Source organism: Alnus glutinosa, chromosome 3 (assembly GCF_958979055.1).
Source record: "Alnus glutinosa chromosome 3, dhAlnGlut1.1, whole genome shotgun sequence".
Classification (NCBI taxonomy): Eukaryota; Viridiplantae; Streptophyta; class Magnoliopsida; order Fagales; family Betulaceae; genus Alnus; species Alnus glutinosa.
In genome coordinates this window covers 6372741-6392852 of record NC_084888.1, presented here as the reverse complement: position 1 = coordinate 6392852, position 20112 = coordinate 6372741, and the positions used below count along the sequence as shown (strand labels likewise).

Genomic DNA, 20112 nt, shown 5'->3' with positions numbered 1-20112 from the left:
ATTTTATTAACCTTTTTACCATATTAGAGCCTTAAAATGCTTTTTTTTTTTTTTTTTTTTTTTTAAAAAAAAATAAATTTATTATATAATTATTAGTTGGGAGCCTTATTCAATTGGAGACCTTAGGCGATTGCTTAAGTTGCCTAAGTCTCGAGCCACCCATGGGGTTCCATTTTGACTCTCTCATAATGTGCTTTCTAAATTTGACAACAAATTGTTAAAGATATCAATCCTGAAATAACATCTCATGCAATTGTTTGAAATTGTAAGGGTCTACAATTCTTAAGATATAGACCATCCAATCAAAATAAATGGTGTGAATCTTACCATGTAAGTCTTTAAACAAAAAAAATATAAAAAAAAAGTAAAGAAAAAAGGTGGCCGACTATTATCTCACCCAATAAGGGGTGGTCAGCACCCATTGGGGTGGCTGAGATGGTCTAACCACCCCCAGGGGAATGGTCGACCATTCTATTGGGATCGAAGGGGTGGTCGACAACTCCAAATTTTCGGAGATGGTCCAACCATTAAACCCTTAATTCATTAAGAGTGGTTTGTCACCCCATATGAGTGTCTGCTCTTGAGGTGATCAATAACCTACTCGAAAGGTAAAATGGTAATTGAACACTAGTTTGAGGAATGATTGACCACCTTATGTAGATTACTCTTTTACTTTGTATATTTTTAAAGACTTATGTGGCAAGATTCAGACTAATCATTTTGAATGAACAGCCCAAATCATAAAAATTGCAGGAGAGGTAATACCGTCAGCAAGACAAACTCTTCCTTTTGCATTGAGTTCTTCTATTTCACTTCCTTTCTTCTTGCAACTTTCTTGAATGTGTCTTTTAAGCTTGTGCCTTCGATCTATAGCCAATAGATGGTAGTCCCATCGACAGCACATACTCAAAAGAACATTCATGAAAGTTGGCAAATAGATAGAAAGTGAAAAAGAAAAAAGAAGCAAATATGAAGCCCTCGTCAACGGTATATCCTTTCCGGTTCATATGAGGTATACTTAATGAAAAGTGACATGGCAAACAGCTGACCTTTAGATCTAATTTTGTACACGTGGCTTTCATCTCTTTAAAATGAAAGCCACGTGTTAACTGAGACTCTTAAATGGAAGTGAGCTGCTGCTAGTGATGACCTAAACAAAGAAGCTTAAACAGCAAGCCATTGCTTTGACAGTGGAGGCCCAACGCTCTGAGCCCACATTTACTAAGTCCCTCTTGCTATGACACACCGGTAACGGGTTATTACACGCGGATCAAAGAGTCGGGTCTTTTTTTGTTTAAAATATATATATATATTTTTTTTTCTCTTTTCCTCCATATTTATAGGTTACCAAACACACAATATAAAAGGAAAATCTCTCTCTCTCTCTCTCTCACTCTGTCTCTCGCAAAGGCTGCACCTGCGAAGTCAAAAATGGCGTTTCCGTACATGGAAGCTGTCGTCGGTACTATCTCTCTCTCTCTCTAATGCGTTTTGCTGTTTAGTCTTGTTTTATATAATTTTATTGTATTTTTACGTATTAAATTAATTTGTTTAATTAGGGATTGATGTTAGGTTTTCATCATATTTTGTTGATTGTTGCGTCTTTCCCTTCTGGTCGTTGCTTAATAGTTTAGGGTGTTTATTTCGTTTAAATGTTCCACTGCGATCATTTTATGAGGACAAAGTGTTATTATTATTATTATTGCTTTCCGTTTTAAAGATAACATTTTGGAGTTATTTTTTGGCATTACTGAATGACCGTCGTTCTCATTTCGTTTTAAATACTGAATTACAGACAAAATTTCTGCTTGAGCTTTGGGTGTGAGGAAAGATGAGAAATTTAGGTTGGAAACAGTAGAGTTGTTATTATTTTAGACTTGGCAAATGGATAATTTTAAATTATTGTACCCAATACATCCACTGGGCGTACTTGGAGTGAGCTTTTCATTATTTGTTATCTGTAAACGTGAACAAGTATGATTCAAAGTTGAATTTCCCTTTAGTCCCCTCAGATTTACGGCAATTAGTGAATAATGTAAGAAAAGGAAGTTTTAAAGAAGTTAAAATGTGTTAAAAGAGTTTTGTAGGTTGTAGTGTTATTGATGGCTTTTTACGTAGACAATGAAAATCTTGGACTTTCTGAAGAGTAAAGGATTTAAACACGATGATTGGACTTTACGATTGTAACTTGCTGGATAAAGACTTGGGCCTCATGTGGGTTTTGGGTGTGGGGGCCTTGGGTTTTCTTGGGTTTTTTATGTGGGATATTGGGGTTTTTTTTGTATTGTGGGGGGTCTTTTGTATCTTGGGTTTTTCTGTATTATGGGGGGTTACTTTTGTACTTTGGGTGATTGATGGGGTTTACTATTGTATCTTGGGTCTCATGTGGGTTTTGGGTGTTGTGGGTTTGTAGTTCCTTGTGGGTTTTCTTGGGTTTCTATGTGGGTTAGCTGAGTTGTTCCTATGTATACTTCCTATGTACTTGGGGCGCCTTACGCTTTTTTAATGAAATTTTCTTACTTAAAAAAAAAAAAAACTTGCTGGATAAAGAGAGTTGGTTAAAGATTTATCAAGATGCAAGTTGTAATAGTTAGAGGCTGTTTGGATCTGGACTGGATTGTGACTTTGTGAGATCAACTATAGTTTTTCCCTTTCATTGTTTATTATTATTGTTACCTTTTTCTTTTCCACCTGCATTGTAATTTGATTTTTATTTTTTGGATTTTTTCTTTGGAATTGATTTAACGTCCCACTGCATTGAGTGGTTAATTTTTCTGTTCTGCAGAGTTTATAACTCCTGCCCTTACTCTCATATATTTTTTCAGGTTTCATGATATTAATGTATATCTTTGAAACTTATTTGGATATGCGGCAACATGCGGCCCTCAAACTGCCAACTCTCCCAAAAACTTTGGAAGGAGTGATCAGCCAAGAGAAATTTGAAAAGTCTCGAGCCTATAGTCTTGATAAAAGGTTTGTGTCGTTGGTTTCAATTAATTCTTAGATTGGTGTATAGTGGAATTCTTCAATCAAGCTTCCATTTGACATGTTTTGAGCAGTACATTATATGTTTTTTAATGATACTGTTACTACTACTATTACTACTACTTTCTTCTACTGCTGTTCCCTGAGGCGACATTTTTGCTTTCAGCCACTTCCATTTTTTTCATGAGTTAGTGACTATATTGATGGACTCTGCAATTTTGTTCTTCGGAGTATTGCCTTGGTTTTGGAAGGTGAGTTATTGGATGTTGTAAGTTACTTATCAAAAAGAAAAAGAAAAAGTTGTATTATTTCCTACCTCACTTGCAGTTGTATTATCATTGTTTGAATTTTCTTTATTAATGCAGAAATCAGGAGAATTTGTGGTGCTAGCTGGCCTCAACGCAGAGAATGAGATTATACACACCCTTGCGTTTTTGGCTGGTGTTATGGTTTGGTCACAGGTGAGCATGTGATTTCTCCTCCTTACTCTAGAAAATAAATGAGTAAAAGTATCATTGTGGATGACAAAATTCCACTCGAGTGTATGTAGTGCTTCTTCATATGTGATATGTTTTGGTATATCAAGCACCATCTGATGCTGAATTGATAAATATACCATTTATATTCTTACTTGTAATTATGTTGCTGAAAATCTTGACCTTTTGTTCAAGGACCTTGATTTGGGGGGTTCCATGACCTTTTGTTCTATACTGCAAAGTCAGATGTGAGAAGGGGCGTAAATTGGTCCCGCTGGTTGTGAAGATTTGCTGGTTGTGAAGATTTCCGTATATTTCCTCTAGATGTCATGCTTTTTTATTTTGTCTAGAATGGTTTATGACTTGTGGTGGCAGATGGATGACAAAGTTATGAGCTTATATGGACTACAAAATTGTGTGCTTTTACTATATTTCAATATCTTGGTACTCTATTTTTTTTTTTTTTTTTGCATTTTTAGAGAAAGAAATCGGTGTCTATTTTGAAGACGTCAAGTTTAACGTGCTTTGTTTAAAATCATCCTTCTTGAATTCTCTCTTAGATTGGGCTAGCTTTTGTTCCTAATTTTTCCTCCTCGAATCTTGTAGATCTTGTTCGCTTTTTAGATTTCAGACATCATTTGGGCTTTTGTTTTCTCTTGTATAATTTTCGTGTATGAGGGCTTTGCCTTTCTTTTTAATAAATTATTATTCATCAAAAAACTATATTTCAATCTCTTGGTACTGATAGTTTGTTTTGGAATGTTTATGCAGGTCACCGATTTGCCATTTTCTCTGTACTCGACTTTTGTGATTGAGTCCCGCCACGGTTTCAACAAAGTTTGTATTCTTTCCATGTCTTTTTATAATTCATCTCGTGTTATTTCCTGGTTTTCTTGATTTGCTATTTTGGAACATTTCTTATTTCATTTCTCATATTGCTGGTACTGGTATAAAAATTCTCTTAGTCTCTTTTTTTTTTTGCCTTCTATCCTGTTTCTCGATGCTTCTTGACATTATTATCATCTGTTTTACAGCAAACAGTATGGTTATTCTTTAGGGACTTATTTAAAGGAATTTGCCTTGCTGTTGTACTTGGCCCGCTTATTGTTTCTGCAATTATTATAATAGTACAGGTAAGATCACACCTCAGTGCCTAATACTTTTATTTGCTGTTGGTTAACATGATTTGAGTACTAGATGTTCTAGAATTTAGGAGATCTTTACAAACCTTATTTATCTGCCGTCTGTTCTCCTGCTTCACAGTGCTAATTTCATGTGATGGATGCAGAAAGGAGGTCCTTACCTGGCAATCTATCTCTGGGCGTTTATGTTTGTTCTTTCTCTTGTGATGATGACACTCTACCCTATTCTAATAGCCCCACTATTTAACAAGTTCACCCCTGTGAGTATTTGAGATTTTTGTCCTTAGATGAGTAAACTCCAATTGTTCCTATATTATCTTTGGTTTGATAATCTTTTACTTGTTTATGCTGCAACAAATAGCTCCCAGATGGTGAGCTCAGGGAGAAAATTGAAAAACTTGCTTCCTCTCTCAAGTTTCCTTTGAAGAAGTTGTTCATTGTTGATGGATCCACAAGGTCGAGCCATAGCAATGTGAGATTTAATTCTTTTATCTGTTTTCTGCCTGTTTCTTCAAGCCTTGTTGCATCGTATTTGATCTGAAATACCACTGATTTTTTTTATTTTTTTTTTGATAAGTAAGAAAACTTTATTAAAATAAGCGAAAAGCGCTCCTAAGTACACATGAAGTATACATAGGAACACCCAGCTAGCCCACAGAAGAAAACCCACAAGAACCTATGCACACACAAATCCCGAAGGCCCCAAAAACCCAAAATCTAGAAGAAACTCCCATAAAGCCCAAACTACAAAATACATCCCAGAAGATACCCCCACCCAAAAAACATGAAAACACCCCCAAAACCTTAAACCCAAAATACAAGCAAACCCAAAAAACAGAGGGAAAAACCCAAGAACAACAACCCTCACAAGATCCTGAGCAAAAACCAAAAGCCTTAGGAACGACCCACAAACCAACCCAAGCATACAACTCTACAACATAAGGTTCTTTCCTTTCCTACTCCTAGCGGAAGGCTTAGTGTCACCATAGTTGATAGAGCTATGTAGATTCAGAAGCTCTCTCTTGTCTTTGGACTTTTGGCGCGATATCATCTTGTCACACTGAAATTCTTCTTCCATGGCATCCCGAATTGCCAACGCCTCCTCCCCAAAAGCACCCTCTGACGCCCAATCCAAAGGCAAAACATCCCAAAAATCAACATCATCCTCCCAAACCACAATCTCCCCGTTATGATCAAAATCGATTGGCCAATTCCGAGATTGGGAGAAACCCTTACCCTCAACAGGAGAAGAACTGGAGCAGCCTCTAGGAGGGGAGGAATGCCCGACTATCCCCCCATCAAAGACCTTCCGTGGCGAAGAGGAAGGGGTTGGCAAAACCGGGCAAGGGTTGAGAAACCCCTTTCTAAGAAAGTCCTTCACTGGAGGCTCAGCAACCTTCTTTGCTGGAGTCTCTGCAACCGAAGCCTTCTTAACAGCTAAGTCGGCGACCATCTTTGAGGCTTTCAGGGAATCTGAAAGTAGCACATCATTCCACTTCCATGAAACCCGTACCCTAAGAACCCTCGCCTTCCTGATATACCTCTGAAAAGGCTTAGAAACCACGGGAGGAGAAGAGCGCAGCTTCTCCCCCAACTCAGTAGCTCCAGCGGAAGGAGAGGCCGTGAGTTGGGATACTGCCAGAGAAGCACCGAAAGACTTAAGAGGCAGTGATCCGGCTAGTATCCACCTTCAAACTACTAGACCCTCCCCCTGAAGAAGAAGACCGAACTGGAAAAGCCCCTGGAACTGCCGGCGACGAGGTCTCCGGCCGAAAAGGCAAAAGACGCCCCTGGAACTGCTATACCCTTCCCTGACGAAACAGCCTCCAAACCCCTATGAGGAGGACGCGCCAAAGAGAACCTAGAAGAAGACGAACCAATCGGAAGAGCCCCTGGAACTGCTGACGATGAGGGCTCCGGCCGAGACGGCGCTGGAAGAGGAGGCGTCCTTGGTTCGATCGCTGTGTGAGCTTTAGGTTTCGGCAGAAGTCGGGCCAAGCGAAAACCCGAACGTTTTCGACCCAGGCCAGACCCGGCAAGCCGGCCCAAACAAATCCTAATAGTCCGGCCCAAAACCACTGTCAAACCGTTGACCAGCTTGCTCCACGTGCGCATCATAGAACGTTCAAAATTCGAATTTGAACGTGAGAAAGGCTTCTTGTCCAGCGAATCAAGAGACCGGTCTTTAACCAACGGATCATGTGGGCAACCCACCGCCAAGCTCAAAACTTACTCAACATGAGTCAACCACTGATATTTTTGTATGGTATCCTTTTCTTTTTTCAATAGTTGATTACATGACTCCTATCTACACGCTAATGGTGACATTGAAGTGATTATTTAATGTAATGGGAGTTTTGAAATAATAGTAAAACATGATTGGTGTTAAGCAATGCAATGAGACAATCAACCCCATGAAGCCCTCTTCTTTCTCACTTATTGATTATTTACACTTATGATAGTTTTGCTGACAAACACATTTTTATAGTAATATGCGCCAGAATTGCTTTTCAAGGCCACCGTTCGTAAAATCCAATGTTCTCCCTCTTCATGTGTGTTGGCCGATGCAGTGAAAATAGTTATGTGTACATTTGGCTGAAGGGAGCTCGTATTTTGTTCGAGTGCTTTCTTGTAACGATTCATATATTTCCAATACTTGAATTAACTTGGTGAGTTCCACAGTGACCTGAATGAAGCTCTGATCCTAGTTCGTATCTTTTTAAAACTTCTATGCACCAAGGGTGGAAGGAATTGAGAATTCAGAATCTCTAGAGGCATTTGTGCTGACCACAATTAAGATATGAAGACAGGGCAACAGAAAAGAATTTGTGTGCGCCCAAATTTGTTCTCCCTATTTTCTCTAGGAAATTATCAATGTTGGCTTAGAGGTTCTAGGTTTGTTTAAAGGATACTTTTATGAGAAATGCTACACACTCCCACTCTCATACTCCAAAGTGCACACTCCTTGACGTGGCAATGAAAATCACTATTAGATTTTGGATGAAACAGTATTAGATTTGGATCTAATGATGATTTTCACTGCTACGTCAGGGAGTGTGCACTTAGAAGTCTAGGAGTGAGTGCATGTAGCATTTCTATACTTTTATTATCTGGAATGTTATGTAGGGTCCACAAATATTTGATGTCTTGAGTTGCCAATAACAAATATGCAGTTCCACTCTTGAGAGCTGCCACTTGTGCAAAAATCTTGAAAGTTAGGACTGTATCTAAATGACCCCTCCTAGTCATAGGGGCTATTACCCTAACAAATTGCATAGTTTGTTAGTCTGGACTGGACATCCTGAAACCCAAATAGAGGACATAGGGTTCAATATAGTGAGAACGTTGTTGACATATGTATAGCACCTACGTAACAATAAAGCTGTAATTGTCCATGGGCATTGACATTTTGTTTCTGAAGTCATTACCACTTTTATAGGGATGGGGAATAAGATTTTTTTGCTTCCTTTTCCATTTACTTATCATGTTTTAAATTGTGATTTTTTCCTTTCTTTTCCCTGTTGAAGTTTGATATTTTCCCCGGGCTGATTCATCTTATAAAACATGATACAGGCCTATATGTATGGATTCTTCAAGAACAAGCGGATTGTCCTTTATGACACATTGATTCAGCAGGTGTTTAAATTATTCCATTTTCAATATCTTTTCTTTATCCTTTTGTGTCTTGAATTGCTGGAGTTCTTCTCATTAGAAATGAGGAAAAATTCACGGAAAATCTGCTCTTTGAATTTGTAAAGATGCTAACGGAACTGCTTGAATAGTTTCAATGAGTCACTTCTCTCTCTCGCTCTCTCTCTTCATTCTTTCTTATTCTATCTTTCATAAGTTTTTTCATTTCTAGCGGACAGAACCTTGCTTCTGTATCTACTATTTAGATTTTAAACATATTTACCCATAGATTTTTATTTGAACACGGTCTGTTATTGTGCTTTTGTGATAAATTTACTTTTTGAATTTTGTTGGGCTGTTTTTTTTTTTTATTATTATTATTATTGTTATGATCCCTTTGATAACTGTATCCTTTTGTCGTGGTCAAATGAAGTGCTATTCACTTGTGCACTCAAATATGTGAACCCACTTTTGCAGGGGGTGGTTAGCCACCAAGAAACTCTTCAGCTCTTTTAAATTAATAAAATATTTAATTTAGATTGTCATGTTGCTAGATTGTGCTTTTCACAAAAGCACCAAGTAAATACTTATATCTACTTGATTCACACACATGCACGCTTTAACATATTTAGCAAGCACCAATATTGATTTAACACGCTAAACTATGAACAAAACCTCTTCTGTTTGAAACTTCTTACAATAGGGGAAAATGGGAATTGTACCTCAGCCGTCACTCAGCTACAAACTTCATGGCTGTGTTTCGTACTCTTTGCTTCGTGGTTGTAGTGTGTTTCCCGTTCTAGTGACTATTGTTGATGTTTATGTGGTTATGCTTCTTCTTTTTTATATGTGGAAAGGTTACAGGCATAAGTGTGTTTTTTTCCCTTTCAGTGCAAAAATGATGAAGAAATTGTAGCTGTTATTGCTCATGAGTTGGGGCATTGGAAACTTAATCATACATTGTACTCATTCATTGCTGTGCAGGTAGTCTCTTGTTTTAGCTTTGCAAAATAAATTCTCAGAATCCTGTTTTATTGCTAGTTCATTGGACTTTGTAATTGCAATACACATATTTGACCATGGCATAGGGTGGTGAATCGGTAAGCTAATCATCACTAGATAAGAAAAAAGGAAAAAGAAACTGTTGTAATTCCTGGGACAATAAGTTTAGCCATTCCTATCTCAAATGAGTCCGGTAGGATTGTTCTTCAAACAAAGGAACAAACTCTTCTTTATGATCCAACTCCCCCTTCAAAATGGTCTTGAGCCCTAGCACCGCCCTTATTATATGCCACAATTTCCCTAGAATCCTGATCATCACTAGATAAGAAAAAAGGAAAAAGAAACTGTTGTTATCAATAATTAAGCATAGGTGGCTTCTCTTGTATACTTTCTGTGTATATGGGGCGTTTTATTCTTTTAATGATATTTTTATTAATTATAAAAAAAATATATATATATCATTAAGCATAAACGCTAGGCTTTGCCTGGAAAGTTTTTCTTGAAAGGCTCCAAGATATTTGTGGCTTAGTTCTTGGGCTCAATCCTTTTTGTTTGTCTGGTATTTGTTGTTGTTGACTTTCTATTTTTCCTCCCTTTTTTGTGATGGTTGTAATTAACTGTATTTAAAGCAAATAATGTGTTGTTTTTATGAGAGTCAATGGGGCTTGAATAATTCTTATGCTCCTCTCTCCTTGATAATTTGTTTATTTTATTCCCAGTGTATTATAATGTTATCATTTGCATCTGAATAGTAGATGTAGTTAAAAGCAATCAATTTGATTTTGCCAATTTCCGCTTTGAAGCATTTTTTTCCTTAACATTAATTATTGCCCTTATATATGATACTTAGACCTCTTTATTTGAGCTCATTTCTAGGAGCCCCATACTCGGTTCTGAATTTGACCCCTTGAAGTCTTGATTTTAAAATATTACAGTGAATATTGGGTTTTCAATCATGTATGTGATATTAAAATGAGTGTCATTTTCATTTCTTTTTCCTTTTTATTTTAGTTTTTTACACAAAGGTAGAAGCACTTCATATTTATAGATAATTAATTACATTCTGATTTTTAACTTTGAGGTCCTTTATCTCATCTTGTCTGCTTTCTTTGTTGTTTTTCTACCCTAATACAGATTCTTACATTTTTGCAATTTGGAGGATATACTCTTGTGAGAAACTCAAGTGACTTGTTTCAGAGTTTTGGGTTTGACACACAACCCGTACTCATTGGTCTCATCATATTTCAGGTATTGATAAATGAAACTAATACCTATCATCAAGAAATGGCATTTGCCATTTGCTTTTGTAATACTCATGTTGCCTCTTGCCACTTGTCTTCTGGCAGCATGTTAATTTCTAGTTTCAGATCTACTACTATGATTTTTATATATGAAATGTTCTGCATACATGTTTGTTGTTGCTGCACCTTTATGTTTGTAGAATGTTCGTTGCTTGACAGCTAGTAATCGATGATGTATACCTTACATTCTACTTTCAGGATTGTTGTGGAAAGTAATTACTAAATAAGTTGATGTTTTAACAGACATAAATGCTGCTTTATGCTTGCACTCTAATGCTATTTCTTGCTAATATCATTTTGTCACCCTGAGGAAGGCTAGAATTTTGGCAGTGGACTCTTTTACCTATAGCTTTCTTGTAGTTATTTAATTGCAGGATGTTGTTAATTCGACTCAAGCATGCACCGAGAGTGCACTAATATTTAGCATGGTTTTTTTTTTTTTTTTTTAAAAAGTTTTACCATTTACGTTGTCATAATTTTGATTGTCTGTAGTAGATTAACTATACTCAGGCTTGAAGCAATTACAGATCCAATGAACTTATGTATTAAAAGTTTGTAGTTTCTGAATATAGAATTTTGTCACATATACGCCAAGTGTTGCCCTTGCTCAAACCATTTTTCAACCCCTAGGTTTGGACTAATGAGTTCTTGTTGCACAGGAATCCCATGCCGTTTGGGTAGCCTTGAAGTCATTTAATCATTTCTTTTTGTTAATGAGATTGAGATTCCACTTTTTTCTGTTCTAGTGGAAGAAAAGTGACAATATTAGTGTATTTTTACCTTGCTTTGTCGTTTGCAGCACACCGTAATACCTCTCCAGCACCTAGTAAGCTTTGCTCTAAATCTTGTGAGCAGATCTTTTGAGTTTCAGGTAATCTTTCTTTCTTCTAGTAAGCTCTGCTCTGCTCTCTCTCTCTCTCTCTCAAATGACTATTCTGTAAACCAGTTTTGATTCATCAATTTCTTTAGTCTTGAATTTCCATGTTTCCTATAAAACTAAAAAATATTGTATGATCTAGTGCTTTAACCTCATCCTATTTAATGTATTTCGTTATGTCTAGGCTGATGCCTTTGGTAAGAAGCTTGGTTATGCCGCTGCACTTCGAGCTGGTCTTGTGAAACTGCAGGTGACTTCCCAACCCCTTTCTCATTGCCTTGTCTGTCCTATATTTTCCTGTTGCTCTGAAACAGTGGGGATTTGACAATCCCACAAGTTTACACCTTCGAAAAGTTAATTTGCAACTGCAGTTTCTAAATCATAATCTTTCTGTTGTCGATTTCTTCTATTATTGTTGATTGCTTCTATTTTACTTCTTGTCATGTCATTTATTTTATAGATCCTGAGATAATCTAGACAGATTGATAGCCCAATAATTGATTTGGCTTGCCTGGATGATTTGTGGTTGGATTGTGTGAATTGCACAGCCCAATGGACAAATGCATAGAATTTTTGCCAGAATTGTTTCTGAATCAGAGTAACTCTGTATTATACTAATACCTTGTTAGAGTAACCATTTGCATTACTGATCACTGAATCGAGAAATATGGTGTTTCAGGAAGAAAATTTGTCAGCTATGAACACTGATCCTTGGTACTCGGCTTACCACTATTCACATCCCCCCCTTGTGGAAAGATTGGCTGCACTTGATGAACCAGATAAGAAAGAGGACTGAGTTGGCAACCTGTGGATCAGAACCAAAGTACTTTTACATGCATGAATTCCTTCCGTCTTGCGTCCTTGTACTTCGGGACCCCGGTGTTTTGTGAGTTAAGTTTCACTGGTTGGTTAAAAGTTTCACCGGTTGCACCCTACCTTAGATAAAACCTAGGTTTTAGAGCAGCAAGAAAAGGCAGGATGCCATATGTCGAGTCGGCTAATGCTAGTCTTTTGTTTTTATTGACTTAAGAAAGAACTTTTAAGAGGGGGCTTTCAGCTGTAATACCTTTGACAAATGAATCTGTTTCAATGGGAAGTCGGTCATATCATATGTTTAGCAATGGTTACAGTATCAGACTTGGCCGAGTTTGGTATGATTTTTCTCTTGGGTGGGTTGGGGGTAAAGTAGGGGTGGTTATGATGTTTCAGCGTCATTATTCCTTTTCAATTGTGTTTGACAGTAGAACCAAATGAACGCTAGAAAGTGATGCATTATTGCTGATTCGACCTAATAATCTTAATTCATAAGCTGCGAGCGATGTGATTGACAGTGAGAATTGCGTGCTTAAACCCCCAATCCCATTAATAATCCAACAAATACCAACGAAGATAGATATCATTACCGGTATAAGAACACTAGCAGCAGACTCCGTAAAATTTTTCCTAATTTAGGGAATCAAATCATTTTTTTTTTCCTATATAAAAACACATTACAACAGCTTCTCTTTATCTTTTTCTATGTATTAAAATATTATTTTTTAACGTTTTACATTTTTTTGTTTTTAACTTTTATTAGTCTCCCCTCTCCAGAAGCATCATCTTCATTCTTTTGTCTTCTCCCTCATCCGATTCCATCTCCCTCTCATCTCCATCTTCCCATTATGTGAAGCAAATCCACAAAGAAAAGTGCAACTCGTCAAGCTTATTCGTGTTGTCCAGCCGTTGTCTTTCCTTTTTGTTTCTACGGTGGGGGTTTCCAGGATTTTTTTCATGGTGGGTGGGTTTTGTTCTTAGGGGATCTCATATCATGGCGTAGATTCTGGAAACCTAGGACAAGGATTTTATGTTCCTTTTTGTTGAATTGGGGTTTTCTTTTCTTGAATCAGTTTGGGTATTTTGAAGTTTGAGTTGGGGAAGGGGTTTTATTTGTTGAATTGGAGTTTTCTTTCTGTGGAAGCTTTCAAACCACAAAAAAAAGTGAAGAATTGAATGTTGGTTCGTGTTTGTAATTCATGTTCTTCGGCGGTTGTGGACATGGTGAGACGACAGGAAAACAGAGAGAAATCTGTGCGAGGATAAGTACGTGAAGGAGAGAGGAGAGAGACTTTTTTTTTATTAAAATAATCTATTGGGTAGCTACAGTGCTACCCAATGTATTGGGAAGCATTGTAGCTTCCCAATGAGGTGTATGAATAATAGGGTAATTGCTGTGGGGTCATTTATTGCAACTTTTTTGAAATTTTCTTTATTTTAAGGAATAGAACCACTTATAAGGCATCTACTACTAGTGCTCTAATTGAGAAGAAAGAATCTTACTAGGATAATTACCCCTCATAAATTCACTCGTGTTTATATATATATATATATATATATATATATATATATATATATATATATATATATATATATAGTGTATAAATACTAACATAATAAACATAATATATGTAATACTACAAACGTTCCATTTAAATGTGAAATACAGATCGAAGTTCAAATTATATTGAATTTTATTTATTTATTTTTTGAAATAAAAATTATTATAAAACTTCAATCGAGCTCAAGTAATAAGAAGCTCGGCTTGTTAAGTTTGCCGAGTTCAAGTCAAGCTTGAAATAATTGCATGATGTTGACAGTAAATTATTTTAAATTATTGACTATAAATAGAACTTTTTTTTTTTTTTTGAAGGGAATAAATAGTACTTTTGAATGTGTTTGGTGGCTCTTCTCATTATCAATTGTTAGATCATAACATCTTTAATGGCTCATGGAAAACCTATAATCGGCTGCACAAATATAGTTATGCTTTTTAGGTCGCAAATATTGAAAAAGCTGCTACTTATCTCCTATACATATATTCTTTTATATTTATTTTTTTATATAAATATAAAAAAATCTGTGCGAGGATAAGTGCATGAAGGAGAGAGGAGAGAGACGTTTTTTTATTTATTAAAATAATCTATTGGGTAGCTACAGTGCTTCCCAATGAGGTGTATGAATAATAGGGTAACTGCTGTGGTGTCATTTATTGCAACTTTTTTGAAATTTTCCTTATTTTAAGGAATAGAACCACTTATAAGGCATCTACCACTAGTGCTCTAATTGAGAAGAAAGAATCTTGCTAGGATAATCACCCCTCATAAATTCACCTTGTTGCCCAAACCTTTACGAAAGCCAAACTGTCACATCACATGGACTGAAAACTGATCGAAATCTTTTTCACATTTGTGAGTTCGGCTTATATAAGTTCGATTCGACTTGTTCAGTTTGAATCTTTAGCTCACTCGTGTTTATATATATATATATATATAAGTTTTATAAATATAAGATTCTATAATTATAGTGTATAAATACTAACATAGTAAACATAATATATGTAATACTACAAACGTTCCATTTAAATGTGAAATACAGATCGAAGTTCAAATTATATTGAATTTTATTTATTTATTTTTTGAAATAAAAATTATTATAAAACTTCAATCAAGCTCAAGTAATAAGAAGCTCGGCTTGTTAAGTTTGCCGAGTTCAAGCTAAGCTTGAAATAATTGCATAATGTTGACAGTAAATTATTTTAAATTATTGACTATAAATAGAACTTTTTTTGTTTTTTTTTTTTTTTTTTGAACGGAATAAATAGTACTTTTGAATGTGTTTGATGGCTCTTCTCATTATCAATTGTTAGATCATAACATCTTTAATGGCTCATGGAAAACCTATAATCGGCTGCATAAATATCGTTATGCTTTTTAGGTCGCAAATATTGAAAAAGCTGCTACTTATCTCCTATACATATCAGAAACAATAAAATCATAAAACTTTTCATTTGGCTTATCTATGAATTAATTACATAAAAATATAGTTAAAAAATTATTATTTGTTTTTTTTTTTTGAAAAAAAATATGTACTTAAACACAGCATTCAAACCATGTCTAAATCTTTTATCTTCTAACGATCATCTTATCCATTGATGGAAAAGTTAAAAATATATTCTTTTATATTTATTTTTTTACCGTTCAACTAGAAAAAATAAAAATAAAACGATCATCTTTTGGTTGTGCATTATTGCCCATATCCAACAAAAGTGGGTCCAAACCCACTATTCATGAGCTCTAACTTGGTGACCTCTCCATTCTTTGCAAACAAAATAGTGTTTGACAAACAAAAAAAAATCGCTAGAAATCGTAATCAAAGCAGGTTAATAATTTATGCATGTAAATCATTTACATTTTATTAACGAAATACTTATGATATGAAAAGGAAAGTAACATGGTGCCGTGCAACCATACTTTTGTATTTCTGCAAAAACTAAATTAATACTAGTTGGCATATAATAGCACCACCATGAGCTTCTATCAGAAATTTCAATTAGACCGCTTCCCCTTTTTTTTTTCTTTTTTTTTTTTCATTTTTATTAGAGTAATGTTTTTTGCACAACTCTTACATAATTCTAACAACTTTTTATTAAGATTAACCATTGAATATTTATGGCCCACATGTAGGAAAACAAATCTAATGGTTGATTATAAAAAAAAAAAAAAAAAAAAAAAAAGAAGCTAAAATTGTACAAAAGTTATGTAAGAGTTGTGCAAGAAATATTATTCTTTTTATAAATGGCATTGCATCAAATTCTTATTATGTACTGTATAGTCCAGTTGACTGGACTTTGAAGCAATATTAGAGTTATAAAATCATGTGATTAAGTAAGTAATTAAACAAATAAGTAAACTAATGGGATGTTTACAGCTAGAGCAGCAGAATACAGACAGATCATTCATACACACACTCACACTCCCCTACCACCACACCGCCCCATACTTTAATATCAATTCCAAACAAAATCTTCCATTCATTTTCCCTCTTTAACACGCACACCCACACACACACAACCCTTTCTCTCTCTCTCTCTCTTTCTCCTGGTTTCTCCGGCTAAGCTAAACCAATGCCGCCATACCTTTAATCCCTCTCTCTCTCTCTCTCTCTTTTTCTCTATATACACAGAGAGAGAAACAGGGAAAAAGGAAAGAAATGTCGGTGTACGACGCGGCGTTTGTGAACACAGAGCTGTCGAAGCCGACCTCAATCTTCGGGCTTCGACTCTGGGTGGTGATCGGCATATTCGTGGGCTCGCTTATCGTGCTGGCACTATTCCTCCTCTCGCTCTGCCTCACCTCTCGCCGCAACCGCCACCCCAAGCACGCCAAACCCGCCACCACCCCACCCATCTCCAAAGAAATCCAGGAAATCGTGCCCGCGCCGCCTGCGGAGATCCAAATCGAGATCGGGAAGCTGGAGCACCGCGTGGTGACGGTGTCGGATCGGTACTCGAGCGGGGAGAGCAAGGGGACGGCGGGGCTCGAGACGGGCTCGGTTGGGAGCGGGAGCGTGGCGGTGGGGCCGGAGGTGTCGCACCTGGGTTGGGGCCGGTGGTACACTCTCAGGGAGCTGGAGGCCGCTACCAATGGGCTGTGCGAGGAGAATGTGATCGGCGAAGGTGGGTATGGGATTGTGTATATTGGGCTCTTGCCTGATGGCACCAGAGTCGCCGTCAAAAACCTCTTGAACAACAGGTACTTCATCGATTGTACTTTTGTAGCCTGTGTTTACTGTGGGGAGTCATTGTAGTGAAAATTTTGTGAAAATCATATCCTTGCACGTTGTTTTGGGGATTGTTGTTGTGAAATGAGATAGTTATGTTAGGTGCAGTTCAGTGAGTGATTAACATGTTGATCTGGGTCTCATAGTTTTACATTGAAAACGTTTAATTGCTAATGAAAGAGAGATGGATTCACTGAGCCAGGATTTTGTGTATTTAGTTTTATTTTCTTTCTTGGTATCTCTCAGCAACCAAGGCAACTCTTTTCCGTTGCTTGGGTTTATGTTCTAGTCCATTGTTTTTTTCTCGTCTTTTTTTTTCTTCGTCCAATATTCTTGTCTTGAGTGAGTGAGAAATCAGAATTCTGCTGTAAAGTGACATGCTTTCAAGAAAAAAAGTGTTGTCTTCCTTTTGCTCCTGTGCAAGCCGTATAGATGATTTTGGCATGAGAATCCTCTCTCTTTAATGAGTAAAGTTGGAGCTTTTCTCTAAGGAAATTAACTAACTCAATTATCTTTACTGACTTGGTTTTCTTTTTCCCCTTTCCTTTTACATATATGTACGATTCATTATTCGCTCATTAAACTGATTGATGACCAGGGGTCAAGCTGAGAAGGAATTTAAAGTGGAGGTGGAAGTAATTGGGCGTGTGCGGCACAAGAATCTCGTCAGGTTGCTTGGATATTGTGTTGAGGGTGCATACAGGTACCAATGATTATCTTCCTACTTGAGCTTGCGGTTTTGGTTTCTGTTGAGTGTCTTGAGATGTAATCTGTCATCTGGTTTGTTCCTTAGGATGCTTGTGTATGAGTATGTTGACAATGGCAATCTGGACCAATGGCTTCAGGGTGATGTTGGTAATGTCAGCCCTTTAACATGGGATATCCGTATGAACATTATATTGGGAACAGCAAAAGGGTATGGTTATGTCTTAAAATTAGTTCAACATTACTTTGTTTCCATCCAATGCATGCAATTGAACTCAAGTGGTGATTTTTTACTCTTGCAGATTGGCCTATCTTCACGAGGGTCTCGAACCAAAGGTCGTCCATCGAGATGTAAAATCTAGCAACATACTACTTGATCGTCAATGGAATCCCAAGGTATCTGATTTCGGGCTTGCTAAGCTCCTGTGTTCTGAGAGGAGTTATGTGACAACTCGTGTGATGGGAACATTTGGGTTAGTTCATTTCCTTGTTTCAATTTAAGATGGTGATGATTCTACCTTAAACTAAAGTTATGCTTTGAGACGGTCATTTTTATTCTTCTCAAAGTTCATATGCTTGTATATCCAGTTATGTTGCACCCGAGTACGCTTGCACTGGAATGCTGAATGAGAAGAGTGATGTGTACAGCTTTGGGATACTTATCATGGAGATAATTTCTGGGAGAAGCCCTGTTGATTATAGTCGACCACAAGGAGAGGTTAAACTTGAATTGTAATTTTCTTATTTCTTTAAACCCCACTTCAACTTTCCTTCTTTTGCTAACTATATTAAGTTGGAAATGACTAAATAATTCCAGGTGAATTTGGTGGATTGGTTAAAAAACATGGTTGGGAACCGAAAATCTGAACAAGTAGTTGATCCCAAGCTGCCTGAGATGCCTGCTTCAAAGGCACTTAAACGTGTTCTTTTGGTTGCTCTTCGATGTGTTGATCCGGATGCAACAAAGAGGCCGAAAATGGGACATGTGATCCACATGCTTGAGGCAGATGACTTGCTATTTCGTGATGTATGCATTATTGTATTCCCCCCCCCCTGTTTTCCTCCTAGTTGATCAAATTTCCAAGTCCATTCATTTCTATCATTAATTTGCAGGAACACCGGGTTGGAAAAGATTCTTCCCGTTCACATCATGATAATCAACATGAGAATCATTCTGTTTCAAAATTAGCCGATAGACAATTGGGTGAAGAGACTTCTGATGCAAGCGAAGGTGAAAGTGCTACGAACCATCATCAGCCAACTAGATGGAGATAACACCATTTGACGGCTGTGACTAACAATTAAGTTTAAGTTTCTCCTTAGTTTTGAAGCTTGTTTTTCTCTGCTCATTTGTTCCCCATTTTTTCGGCTGTACCTTAATTCCAAGAAAAACAATAATATGCATATATAGTTTATGCTTAGTTTACATAGTTTTCTGCCCTGCCTCAAATTGGAATGCATTTGTATAATTCAGAGCATTCTTTCTTCATTCTTATAGGAACCATAATTCATTGATATTTTCTTCTCTGTAAAACAAGATCCAGTTCGCAATACATCAAGTGTGTATTCTTCCTCATTTTTCACATTATATTTTCTCTGTAAAAGGTCAATTACTTAACATGCTTGCTTGCCAGCTCGAAAATGAGACAGTTACGGGTGGTGGAGCCACTTAACAGCTACTTGGATTGAAACATTTAACATAACATCACATCGCTGCCAACTCCAAAACCGGATGGTTCTGTGAATTGGACCCATCAACCAGCTAATTCAGCTGAAGCAAACTATAGTGTGCTCTTTGTTTTCATGTGGTTTTTCTTGTCCTGGCTCGACCAGCAAGCTGGGCAGCCATTCATGACAGAACATGGTCTGGCCTTAGCAGCTGAATAACGACATTTGGCACGAAATGAACCTTTTTGGTCTCTTGCTACTCCCATCAATCTTGGCTTGAGTGCTTCAGAGACTGTTCTGGGCCTTCTGGCGGACCAGCAACATTCCTGACCGCTTAAACACAAGTTCTCACTGCCCACTGTATTATTATGGGGATATGTTGAAAATGAGATGGATAGAGAATGAATTTATATCATTTTTCATTATTATGTGCCCACAAAAGTATTGTCAAGCATGGATATGGACAAGATGGGTGGTTCACGGGCTTTGTTGAGTTGACTCTTCAGGACACAGAAATTTCTTAAAATTGGTTTGGAGCAAATTCTCTTAACCAGTCTCTAATGCTCCGTTTGTTTCGGCGTAAAACGATTTCTGAAAAATGATTTTGGCATTTTACGGTGTTTGGTAGGGGCGAAAATAATGGTCAACGAAAATTATTTTCAGTTTGACTGTAAAAACTTCTTTAATTTTTGGAAAATGATTTACGATTTTTAGCAATTGTCGGTCGATCG

At 36.9% G+C, this 20112-nt stretch overlaps 2 protein-coding genes across 2 annotated transcripts; both read left to right on the top strand.

The window, feature by feature from the left end:
- Positions 1 to 1341: 1341 nt before the first annotated feature.
- On the top strand, positions 1342 to 12534 carry LOC133863747 (CAAX prenyl protease 1 homolog). The gene is made up of 14 exons (XM_062299825.1): positions 1342 to 1462; positions 2826 to 2973; positions 3152 to 3236; positions 3351 to 3446; positions 4233 to 4298; positions 4496 to 4594; positions 4750 to 4863; positions 4965 to 5075; positions 8177 to 8239; positions 9125 to 9217; positions 10370 to 10483; positions 11336 to 11407; positions 11598 to 11663; positions 12093 to 12534. Exons 1-14 carry the CDS (start codon positions 1432 to 1434, stop codon positions 12207 to 12209), a joined length of 1275 nt encoding a protein of 424 aa, XP_062155809.1. The 5' UTR covers positions 1342 to 1431; the 3' UTR covers positions 12210 to 12534.
- Positions 12535 to 16207: 3673 nt separating this feature from the next.
- LOC133864169 (probable serine/threonine-protein kinase At1g01540) lies at positions 16208 to 19296 on the top strand. Its single transcript, XM_062300422.1, has 7 exons — positions 16208 to 16980; positions 17607 to 17711; positions 17802 to 17924; positions 18016 to 18186; positions 18302 to 18431; positions 18531 to 18740; positions 18827 to 19296. The coding sequence occupies exons 1-7, from the start codon at positions 16439 to 16441 to the stop codon at positions 18986 to 18988; spliced, it is 1443 nt and encodes a 480-aa protein (XP_062156406.1). The 5' UTR covers positions 16208 to 16438; the 3' UTR covers positions 18989 to 19296.
- The last annotated feature ends 816 nt before the right edge of the window (positions 19297 to 20112 follow it).

What these genes read in the sequence shown, in the direction of transcription:
- LOC133863747 (XM_062299825.1), top strand. Translation starts at nt 1,432, where the DNA reads ATGGCGTTTCCGTACATGGAAGCTGTCGTCG. An exon ending in GTGTTATGGTTTGGTCACAG is followed by an intron (nt 3,447 to 4,232) that starts GTGAGCATGTGA and finishes ATGTTTATGCAG; the next exon opens with GTCACCGATTTGCCATTTTC. An exon ending in ATGACACATTGATTCAGCAG is followed by an intron (nt 8,240 to 9,124) that starts GTGTTTAAATTA and finishes TTTCCCTTTCAG; the next exon opens with TGCAAAAATGATGAAGAAAT.
- LOC133864169 (XM_062300422.1), top strand. Translation starts at nt 16,439, where the DNA reads ATGTCGGTGTACGACGCGGCGTTTGTGAACACAGAGCTGTCGAAGCCG. An exon ending in TGTGTTGAGGGTGCATACAG is followed by an intron (nt 17,712 to 17,801) that starts GTACCAATGATT and finishes TTTGTTCCTTAG; the next exon opens with GATGCTTGTGTATGAGTATG. An exon ending in ATGACTTGCTATTTCGTGAT is followed by an intron (nt 18,741 to 18,826) that starts GTATGCATTATT and finishes ATTAATTTGCAG; the next exon opens with GAACACCGGGTTGGAAAAGA.